This window comes from Bubalus kerabau, chromosome 8, assembly GCF_029407905.1.
Source record: "Bubalus kerabau isolate K-KA32 ecotype Philippines breed swamp buffalo chromosome 8, PCC_UOA_SB_1v2, whole genome shotgun sequence".
Classification (NCBI taxonomy): domain Eukaryota; kingdom Metazoa; phylum Chordata; class Mammalia; order Artiodactyla; family Bovidae; genus Bubalus; species Bubalus kerabau.
The window spans coordinates 101,153,635-101,165,808 of record NC_073631.1 but is presented as its reverse complement, the minus strand read 5'-3'; the positions used below and the strand labels follow the sequence as shown (position 1 = coordinate 101,165,808).

At 41.1% G+C, this 12,174-nt stretch overlaps 1 protein-coding gene across 1 annotated transcript in view; it reads right to left on the bottom strand.

Moving 5' to 3' along the window:
• The window catches only part of LRGUK (leucine rich repeats and guanylate kinase domain containing), a 103,427-nt gene that overhangs the window by 57,350 nt on the left and 33,903 nt on the right, over positions 1-12,174 (bottom strand). Inside the window, exons 8-10 of the mRNA XM_055590962.1 lie at positions 10,562-10,642; positions 8,598-8,684; positions 7,144-7,250 (exon numbers count right to left, since the gene is read on the bottom strand). Of these exons, the coding sequence (XP_055446937.1) occupies positions 7,144-7,250; positions 8,598-8,684; positions 10,562-10,642 (275 nt within the window). The remainder of the gene's footprint in view (positions 1-7,143; positions 7,251-8,597; positions 8,685-10,561; positions 10,643-12,174) is intronic.

The window sequence follows — 12,174 nt, the reverse complement described above, 5'->3', positions numbered from 1 at the left end:
TCAATGCTATTATCTCAAATCATCCCAGCCTCGCCTTCTCCCGCTAAGTCCAAAAGTCTGTTCTGTGTCTCCTTTGCTGCCCTCAATGTAGGATCATTGTTACCATCTTTCTAAATTCCATATGTATGCATCAATTTACAGTATTCGTCTTCCTCTTCCTGACTTACTTCACTCTGTATAATAGGCTCAGTTCTTATCTATTGATTTAGAACACTGATGTGGGGACTTTCCTGGTGGTCCAATGGTTCAGAATCCTCCATCAAACACAGAGGATGTGGGCTCAGTCCCTGTCAGGGAACTAAGATCCCATGTGCCACAGGGCAGCTGAGGCTGCACACAACTCGAGAGGCCTATGTGCCACAAATACTGAGCCCTCAGGCTCTAGAGCTCAACCGCCGAAACTAGAGAATGCCTACATGCCACAACGGAGACCCAGGGCAGCCAAAATAATAATAATAATAATAAAGGATAAAATGGCAAGTTTACTATAAAAAAGAACACATGTGTGCAAAGAAAATAATAATCACTAACATTTACATAAGCAATTACTATGTGCCATGCACTATTCTAGGCATCTTATGTGCATTACCTGATTTAATTATTGCAGGAAGCTAATGAATTCATTCTCCCCACTTAACACACAAAGAAACTGAAGTACAGAGAGGTTAATTAACATGCTCAAAGTAACAGCTAGTAAGTGAGAGCTGGTATATGAATCTAGGCATGGCTTCCAGGTCTAAAAGACCAATTTGGACCAATTTACATAAAATCTCTTACAACAGGCAGAGCTGAAGTGTGTGGGTTTCACTCATGACACAAATTCTAGAAATGCAGACTAAAATATAATATTTTGAAAACAATATGGCTGAGGTGTAGATTCTATGAAGCACAGGGGCAGCGCAGCATACGTTTTCAATCTCTCTGAACACTCACAGAAAAACAGAAAAAGTTGAGAACAGAAATACATGGAAAATGTGGATAACAAAACCAGACGAAAAGCCACAAAGCCACAAGACTTTTATGGCACTGGAATCTGTGCAGGAGGAAGGAGGGAGGGAGTGATGGGCAGCATTTGAGGACAACAGAACCCCAGAACAACACGTATCCAGCGAAAAGCAGGCAGGCTGGAACTGTACATGTCCAAAAGCCTACACATGAATGCTCATAAAAGCTGTATTTGCAGTAACCAAACACTGAGACCAGCCCAGATGTCCTTTGAGAGATGACTGGTTAAACTAATTGTGGTGTATTCAACAAGGAATATTACTCAGCAACACAAAGGAGGGAACCATTGATACATTTAACAGCTTGGATGAATCTCCAGGGAATGAGGCTAAGCAAAAAAAAAAAAGTCAACCCTCAAAGGTTATACATATACTATATGATTCCATTTATATAGGCTTCTTGAAATGACAACATTCCAGAGAAGGGGAACGGATTATTAGTTGCCAAAGGTCAGGGAAGATGAGAAGGATGGAGGAAGCTGTTGCTATTAAAGGGATTCACGTGACAAGACTCCTGTATCTTGACTGGAAGTATGTTGTGCTCAGTCATGTCTGACTCTTTGCAACCCCATGGACTGTACCCCTCAGGCTCCTGAGTCCATGGGATTTCCCAGGCAAGAATACTGGAGTGGTTGCCATTTCCTACTCCAGGGGATCTTCCCAACTCAGGGATCGAACCCACGTGTCTTGCATCTCCTGCACTGGTAGGCAGATTCTTTACCACTGTGCCACCTGGGAAGTTACCCATTTCTATCTTGACTGGCGTGATGCTCATGTGAATCTACACATGTGATAAAATCGCACATAACTAAATGTACACATGAGTTCATGCAAAACTGGTGAAATCTGATAAGGATGATGGACTGTATCAATGTCAGGTTTCTGGTTTTGATACTCCACTATAGCTAAGCAAGATATTACCACTGAGAGAGACTGGGTGAAAGATATCTAGACTTTCTCTGTATTATCTCTTAACTGCATGTGAATCTAAAATTGCCTCAATAATTTTTACGTGATTAAAGAGAAAAAATTTTGAAAGAAGTGATGAAAATTGGGGATAGGCAAAGAAGATCTACTTCCTAAAGGAGAAAACCAAAACCTACAGAACAGAGCAAATATTACAGACTGTCATTCAAGAAAAGTTTCCTGAAAAAAAAAAAAATAACAGTATACAACATATCTGAGAATATTAGCCCAGAACAACTGGGCTAGAAATGCTGTAACAATAATACTAAGGCATAGTCTAGTAAAATTGCTGGACTTTAAAAAGGCAGTGCATGCTCAGTTGTGTCCAATTATTTGCAACCCCATATACTGTAGCCCACCAGGCTTCTCTGTCCATGGGATTTCCCAGGGAACAATACTGGAGTAGGTTGCCATTTACTTCTCCTTAAAAAAGGCAGAAGTGGGGGTAATTATTTAGCTAGAAAGAGAACACACGATTTATACAGGAAAGAAAATTAAACTGTCATCACATTTTTGACAGCAATTTTTGCATGAAAAGAAAATGGAGAAGCACTTTTAATATATTCCAGGAAGAAAAAAGTGTGAGGCATGGCTTTTATATACAGCAAAAAATGATTTTCTAGTGTAAAGGGCAGATAATCGTCCATATTATCAACATGGAAGATTTCAAGAGATACTGATTGCACAGCCCTTCCTAAGGACTGTGCTAAAGAACAAGCTTCATACAACTAAAATGACTCAAGGGGCATCACTATAAGGGCTGGCAGTGGGCAATAAATATGCAGTTACCCAGAGAACTAAGGCTAAATGACAGCAAAGGAGAAAGTACAGTGTGTGATGGATATATGTTCTGACAATATAAATATAGTGCACTATTTTTAAAATGGAGTGATTGACACTTATATGAAATATATACAGTAGGCAAATTCATAGAGACAGAAAGTATATAAGAAGTTACCAGGGGGTGGGGTAGCAGGAAACGGGGAGTTATTACCTAAGGGCTACAGAGCTTCTGTTCTGGGTGATAAGAAACTTGGAAACAGATGGTGGTGATGGTCGCACAATACTGTGAATATAATTAAGGCCACTAAACTGTACACTTCCAAGTGGTTAAAATGGCAAATTTTATGTTATATATATATATATATATATTTTTTTAACTGACATAAAAAACAATGGGGGATGGTTAACAGGAAGAACATCAGCAAAATGGTTTTAATGCTTCAGTAATTATTACTACTGGTATTCTTATACTGTTGTGGTGTAATATGGGACATTAAAAAAAAGAATAATCATGGGATGTTCTAATTTCATCTTCTTCAATGTCTTTGGTGAGGGAGAAAAGGAGATATAGATGTAACACAGGTGAAGTTCAGTAAAAGCTCAACTGTAGTCTTGAAGCTGAATTGTATCAATTGAGGAGGTATATTACTACCTATTTCCTGCTGGCTTCCCTGGTGGCTCAGATGGTGAAGCATCTGCCTACAATGTGGGAGACCCGAGTTCGATCCCTGGGTCAGGAAGATCCTCTGGAGAAGGAAATGGTAACCCACTCCAGTATTCTTGCCTGGAAAATCCCATGGACGGAGGAGCCTTCTAGGCTACAGTCTATGGGGTTGCAAAGAGTTGGACATGACTGAGCAACTTCACTCACTTTACTATCTATTTATAGATAGAGCTATCTAGATACAGATTCAGTTCAGTTCAGTTCAGTCGCTCAGTCGTGTCCGACTCTTTGTGACCCCATGGACTGCAGCACGCCAGGCCTCCCTGTCCATCACCAGCTCCTGGAGTTCACTCAGACTCACGTCCATCGAATCAGTGATGCCATCCAGCCATCTCATCCTCTGTCGTCCCCTTCTCCTCCTGCCCCCAATCCCTCCCAGCATCAGAGTCTTTTCCAATGAGTCAACTCTTCGCATGAGGTGGCCAAAGTACTGGAGTTTCAGCTTTAGCATCATTTCTTCCAAAGAACACCCAGGACGGATCTCCTTTAGAATGGACTGGTTGGATCTCCTTGCAGTCCAAGGGACTCTCAGGAGTCTTCTCCAACACCACAGTTCAAAAGCATCAATTCTTCGGCGCTCAGCTTTCTTCACAGTCCAACTCTCACATCCATACATGACCACAGGAAAAACCATAGCCTTGACTAGACGGACCTTTGTTGGCAAAGTAATGTCTCTGCCTTCGAATATGCTCTCTGGGTTGGTCATAACTTTCCTTCCAAGGAGTAAGCGTCTTTTAATTTCATGGCTGCAATCACCATCTGCAGTGATTTTGGAGCTCCCTAAAATAAAGTCTGACACTGTTTCCACTGTTTCCCCATCTATTTGCCATGGAGTGATGGGACCAGATGCCATGATCTTTGTTTTCTGAATGCTGAGCTTTAAGCCAACTTTTTCACTCTCCTCTTTCACTTTCATCAAGAGGCTTTTTAGTTCCTCTTCACTTTCTGCCATAAGGGTGATGTCATCTGCATATCTGAGGTTATTGATATTTCTCCCGACAATCTTGATTTCAGCTTGTGCTTCTTCCAGCCCAGCGTTTCTCATGATGTATTCTGCATATAAGTTAAATAAGCAGGGTGACAATATACGGCCTTGACGTACTTCTTTTCCTATTTGGAACCAGTCTGTTGTTCCATATCCAGTTCTAACTGTTGCTTCCTGACCTGCATATAGGTTTCTCAAGAGGCAGGTCAGGTGGTCTGGAATTCCCATCTCTTTCAGAATCTTAGAAGAGGTGGCAAGAATGCACAGAAGAACTGTACAAAAAAGATCTTCACGACCAAGATAATCATGATGGTGTGATCACTCACCTAGAGCCAGACATCCTGGAATGTGAAGTCAAGTGGGTCTTAGAAAGCATCACTAAGAACAAAGCTAGTGGAGGTGATGGAATTCCAGTTGAGCTATTTAAAATCCTGAAAGATGATGTTGTGAAAGTGTTGCACTCAATTTGCCAGCAAATTTGGAAAACTCACCAGTGGCCACAGGACTGGAAAAGGTCAGTTTTCATTCCAATCCCAAAGAAAGGCAATGCCAAAGAATGCTCAAACTACCACACAATTGCACTCATCTCACACGCTAGTAAAGTAATGCTCAAAATTCTCCAAGCCAGGCTTCAGCAATACATGAACCGTGAACTTCCAGATGTTCAAGCTGGTTTTAGAAAAGGCAGAGGAACCAGAGGTCAAATTGCCAACATCTGCTGGATCATGGAAAAAGCAAGAGAGTTCCAGAAAAACATCTATTTCTGCTTTATTGACTATGCCAAAGCCTTTCACTGTGTGGATCACAATAAACTGGAAAATTCTGAAAGAGATGGGAATACATTGTGATTGGGAAATACCATTTCTCACTAAAACGAACTAGGGCTTCTTGGAGAAATGGCTGATTTCAGAGTTCGGACAAGGCTTGGACAACATCAGTCTGAAGAACCTTGTCATATGAGACAGCAAGAAAGCCATCACTGACTACCAGGCCAGAGTCAAGACAATATGAAAAATCCATTTTCATATTCCCTCCTTACTTCAGTCTCGCCAGGAGAGAGGACAGTGATTCCCCAGTATCACAGCCTAAAAGTTCCAAGAGAAAGAGTCAGGGTTTCTTTCCTGGAGGTTGACTTCTGGGGCTGCCAGGGAGCATGTCCTGACCCAGGGTGGGAAGGACACGGCATGCCTCCTCCTGCCTCCACGAGCTTTACATCATGGACACTGCTCCATCCCAGGGCATCTACGGTGGCTTGGCCATTTGCTATTCTCTGACAGCCAGAAATGATCAAGAAATGTGCGTTTATCAGACACTGCTGTAAATTTGCTTGATACATATTTTTATATAAATGTACCCTAAAGCATGAAACAACTAGCAATCTCATAAACTAGAAAAGAAATACAATGAGGACAATAAATGCCCTTCTTTTAAATCAAATGTGCTTTTCCAGATGTATGCAAATAAATGATAAATCATTTCACCTAGAGGGCTACCATAAATATATAAAACTGTCAACATCTACATGATTAAATTACATGTAAAAAATCATATCCTGGATGCAAAATAAAACATTTTCTCTCTGTGGGAAACCAACCGGGTGAAGTACAGGAGCAGACCACATGAAGAAGAGGAGCCATTTATAACCTAGAGATTTTACAAGTATTTTTCAAATGCCTTTGGGTACTGATAGAAATTCTGTATTATACTTATAGTGTCAATGGCCATCTGCTTCAACAGAGTGTTTAAAAAGAAATGGAGAAATTGTGGTAAATCTGTCTTCAAACTTAGAGGTGAGGGTCTCTATTCCTGTGTTCAGCCAAGCTGGGTGACTCCTCCCTGTGGGGTTGATTGCAGCTCAGTGCAACCCCTGGAAAGGCTGTTTCAGTTCCCCTTTGGCGAGCAGGAACTCTAGGGACTCTCTAATATAGAACCTGTGGTCACGGGTGCTCTTTAGCAGGGGTTTCTAGCATCCACTCACAGCTAAGGAAAAATTGTCAGTGGATAGAGACCATCACAGTTCTCTGTTGATGAGGCAAGGGTCTGGGGTTCTCTCCTATAGCAGGTCTGTCGGCAAACTTTTTTTCCTTTTTCATTTCACCATCCTATGTCACAGGATTCCCTGGTAGTAGTTCAGCTGATAAAGAACCCACCTGCAGTGCGGGAGACCGCGGTTTGATCCCTGGGTCGGGAAGCTCCCCTGGAGAAGGGATAGGCTACCCACTCCAGTATTCTTGGGCTTCCCTGATGGCTCAGCTGGTAAAGCATCCACCTGCAATGTGGGAGACCTGGGTTCGACACAGAAGGGAACAGGTACCCACTCCAGTATTCTGGCCTGGAGATTTCCATGGACTGTATAGTCCATGGGGGTCACAAAGAGTTGCACATGACTGAGTGACTTTCACTACCATGTCACAGGCTAGCCACCATTCAAGAGTCCAGATGAAAGAGAGAAGTTGAATCCACTTATCGCCACACTTGGGAAAATGCCAACAAGGGAGTCCCATGTTTGAACATGTGATGATGATATGCTATATCCGAGACAATACAACCTGTCAAATGAAGACCCGATCCCTTCCTCAGAGAGGTGAGAAAGGAATGAGTCACAAGAGAGATGGCTAGGGCAATGAGGAGGTTGTCCTGTGCCCCACCCCAAGTTCCACCCAAGGCGTCTCTCAGAATACCTGTCAAAGATCCTCTGTGGCTGCATCACGCTGTTGACCACATGGGTCATGTGGTCTTGGGCCGCGACCACTTCCGGGGGAGGGTTGTATTTATTCACAGCTGAGATCTTTTCCAGAATTAGAAATGCAAAGGGGAAAAAAAATTCATTGTACAAGAAAGACAAGACTTTCTTTACTGAAATGTTCTAGACATGCAACCAGGAATCTGTGTTATGGGTTCATGTCTACTCTAGCTTTCCTAAAACCTAAAGAATGATAATTCTTTTAAAATATTGAACTGGAACCCCTTGGTCACCTATTTCTTTATATTTTCTGGTTTGGGAGGGAAAAAGCAAAAAAAAAACCAAAAAACAAAAAAAACCCCTCAAAAGTCTAAGATTACCTTTAATACAGTAAATGTTTCAACTTTTAGTAAGAGAAGAATAAAATTCTTAGTGCTAGATTCCAGGTAGCTGTTATTGTAGAAGTTTTCCTCCTGCCATCATACCAAGAACTATTCCCATTATTTCAAATTCTACTAAACCTCCTCCTCTTTTAATATAACTTTCTCTTTTCCAAAGATACAGGCCTTTTCCTCACAACAGACAGTTGTCTGTTCCCCGGCTTTGCTATCACTCTAAATACAGTATACTTGTCTACCACATCTTTATCTAATGTGTGGTTTTGAATGTTATCCCCTTTGCAAAACATTAAAGGGAAAGAGAAATCTAATAAGTGCCTCTGAGTGTGAGAATAATAACAGACCAGCATCTATAACTATTTTTAAGCAAGATTTCAGAAAGACATTTATGAACTGGAATATATCTGCCTCTCTGCATATTTATACCTGCTCTTTCACTCCCATCTCAAATTTGCATCGGGTGTAAGAAACCCCTCATTAGTGGGGATCTCAGCGGACACCTGTCACGACAGCATGACAAATTGGCTACCACAGGTATGGTGTGGGGAGGCAGGTGCTAGCATTCAAGGTCTGGTGACTCTCAAGTTGCGTGTCCAGAGAAGAATCATTATCTTAGAGAGGAGAATAAAGGTTTTTAAAAAACCAGAGTAGTGATTTGAGTCCTTTACAGTGATGTGGTAAAATGACATTGTAATTCATTTCATTATTAAGTGAAGATTTAGAGGAACACAGAATCACACATACCCCACATATGATAATTTTCCAAACTTATAGTCAGCCTTACAGCTGCCAGCCTAGGTACATGAAGGCTGCTTCTGTCTCCCATGGCCAGTCTCCTTACTGTACCAAAAGCAGGGCTTCCACTGCGTTTGTGTTGATGCTCAGCTCTGCAGAGGGTTAAACAACTAGACTCTAGGACAAGGAAATGCTCCTTAAATAAATAATGAATGAGCATACTGTTATATGCTCATTTCTGGATTGCAATGGTCCTGCAGCAGACGGCATGGGCTTTTGAACCTATCAACTCATAAACACGTGAAATATGACTACCTACCTTTTCGTCCACTTTAATCTTCTTCTGATCCAATTCTGTTAATCGAAGTAGCATAAAAATGACGAAGGACCAATAGTCAGGTTTTTCCTGTTTAAAATATCAAGAGGGTTATTTTGTTACCTTCCTTTTCCCAAATTAATAAGCAGTAGCAGTCTGCTTTCATGAGCCAAGGCCTTTTACCCACGAATGCTGTCATTCACACACACACACACACACACACACACACACTAGGTCTTCACATTTTCACAATTGCAGTCCCTGATATTAACAACTCAAATGCAGACTCTGCCTTGTAACTTATAAAGCTTTTCAAATGTGTGATCTTGTTAATCTCCCTGTGAGATAAGCAGGACAAACCTGATTATCTTCATCTCTAAAGAGAAAAACACCTAAGGCTCAGGGAGGTGGAGTATTTCATCTGATGTTCCATGGCCAGTGACTGAAACCCTATCTTCTAACTTAAAGGAGTTTCATCATTATAATAGTAGCAGTCCTTATTATTAATTCCTCATTATTTCTTTGTGCTGTTTTATATTAATTTTGTATCATTAATTATAACTTTGTTTTACAATAATAAAATGATATTCATTTATAGGACAATTCCCTTAATACTCTATCATCTGCTGTGTTAGGACTATCTGCTTTTTAGAAATATAATTAGTTACATTGTATCAAGAAGCTACGTCTCTTTGAAGGGAAAGATATTAAGTGGGTGATGCATTTTGTAGATGAGAATACACAAGAAATGAATATACAATGGCATCTTTTGTGTACTTCAAAGTGCATATGTGGGAGGGGTTTATAAATAAATGAGGTAACATGTGTGAAAGGGTTTGGGCTATTTATTTATGCAAACACCTGGACGCTCTTTATGGGTCTGGAACTGGGAGGGACGGCCACTTTAAACCCCTTCCTTTCCAGGGGACGCTTTTACAGTGTCTGCCACTATTCCCATACCAAGCATTGTTTTTACTTTCAGACCGTACTTTTCATTTTTCATTTTGATTTTTTGCCTGCCTAGTTATGTTTCTCAAGTCATACACGCACAAAGAAAGGTACTCAGAGATACATACAAATTCAAGAATCTATGGCAAAGTGAGCAAAGGATATAGATTCAAAGGGGAATGAATGACATTTGCACAAAGAGGGAGGGACAGAGTTGAGCAGAAAGGATCTATCATTGGTGACAAAAAAGCGAGGACCCAGAAAAAAGAAAAAGCCTGGATATTTGATATCCAAAGGTGAAAAATCACTAGGAAATAAATGATTTTTTCCTATAATCATTTTACAATGCCAGTTTTACAGCAATCGCCAGGATAATTTCTTTAGGTGTCTAATCTTAGACTTCTCCCTGATACAAAATAGGAGCCACATTCCATCTACACCTCAGGCTGCTAAGTCGCTTCAGTTGTGTCCGACTCTGTGCGACCCCATAGACGGCAGCCCACCAGGCTCCCCCGTCCCTGGGATTCTCCAGGCAAGAACGCTGGAGTGGGTTGCCATTTCCTTCTCCAATGCATGAAAGTGAAAAGTGAAAGTGAAGTCGCTCAGTCGTGTCCGACCCTCAGTGACTCCATGGACTGTAGCCCACCAGGCTCCTCCGTCCATGGGATTTTCCAGGCACGAGTACTGGAGTGGGGTGCCATTGCCTTCTCCACACCTCAGGCATTCTTGCACTAAAAAGACATTGCTCTATAATCTCAATAGGTCCCTCTTGATAATCTTTATTACCATGTGGATGAGTCACAAATGGTCATACAGAGTAGACAACTAATATTCAATTTCAGGCTTTACCTGCACCGATGGTGGAGCACGGGTGTGACTTTGCTTACCCTTCTAATAGAGAATGGTGATAAACACACTGTATTCACATTCTTCATGTTCTATCAAAAGTATTTCATAAAGAAGAATTCCAAGAATGTTCTCATCCCTAACCCCCACCCTCAAAACAAAGGACGTCTTACCCGAATTGGATTTCTCAGAAGATTGAGAACTCGAAGGAGAGGTAGGTTTTCAATGTATCCTATTTCACCCAGCTCAGCAATCTGTTTAATAGAAAAACAAACACACACACAGACAATATTATCAACAGGCTAAGTGTACCAAGACATCAGAGAACATAATATAAGAGGAGCTACATTGGATCCTTTAAACTCAACTTATTTTAAAAATTGCTCTTGTGAATATCTAGCTTTTCACTGAGAATTCCATAAAGTCACACAGAACAAGGGAATTACTGCATGTTCCTTCAATAAATGTAAACTCACAGCCACATTTTCTTTTCTCCCCTCTGGATAGAGAACAGTGAGGTAGAGAGATGTTCCTCATCTCATCCACATTTAAGGCAGGAATAAAACAGTATGTAGAAACAGAGAAAATGCAACAAAGGCACGCATGAGCTACGTGGCTCTCCCCATCACTCATCCTATCTAGCCTCCAGTTTCCCAGTCCCCCTCCCCACCACTGGTTCTGTGGGTTATTGTGGTTATTTGTGACTGGGGAAGCCTTCTTACTGCATGTAGCTCTATCATTTTATCAATGAGGTCACTGTTTTAAGAAAAGATAAAAATGGCAAGTTGTATGACATATTTCTTGATGTCAATGTTACATGACTTCACCTGAAAACTCTTTGCTAAACTGTACATTTATGAGTTATACATAACTCTTGAGAAGACTCTCAAGAGTCTTCTCCAACAACATGGTTCAAAAGCAACAATTCTTCGGCTGTGTAGATCACAACAAACTGTGGAAAATTCTTAAAGAGATGGGAATAACAGACCACCTTACCTGCCTCCTGAGAAACCAGTATGTAGGTCAAGAAGCAACAGTTAGAACCAGACATGGAACAACTGAATGGTTCAAAATTGGGAAAGGGGTACATCAAGGCTGTATATTGTCACCCTGATTATTTAACTTATATGGAGAGTACATCATTTGAAATGCCAGGCTGGATGAAGCACAAGCTAGAATCAAGGCTGCCAGGAGAAATATTAATAACCTCAGATATGCAAATGACATCACCCTTATGGCAGAAAGCAAAGAGGAACTAAAGAGCCTCTAGGTGAAGATGAAAGAGAAGAGTGAAAAAGCTGGCTTAAAGCTCAACATTCAAACAACTAGGATCATGGCATCTGGTCCCATCACTTCATGGCAAATAGATGGGGAAACAATGGAAACATTGACAGACTTTATTTTGGAGGGCTCAAAAATCCCTGCAGATGGTGACTACAGCCATGAAATTAAAAGACGCTTGCTCCTTGCAAGAAAAGCTATGACCAACCTAGACAGCATGTTAAAAAACAGAGACATTACTTTGCCAACAAAGGTCCGTCTAGTTAAAGCTATGTTTTTTCCAGTAGTCATGTATGGATGTGAGAGTTGGAGTATAAAGAAAGCTGAGTGCTAAAGAATTGATATGTTTGGATCGTAGTGTTGGAGAAGACTGTTGAGAGTCCCTTGGACTGCAAGGAGATCCAACCAGTCCATCCTAAAGGCGATCAGTCCTGAGTGTTCACTGGAAGGACTGATGCTGAAGCTGAAGCTCCAATACGTTGACCACCTGATGTGAAGAACTCAC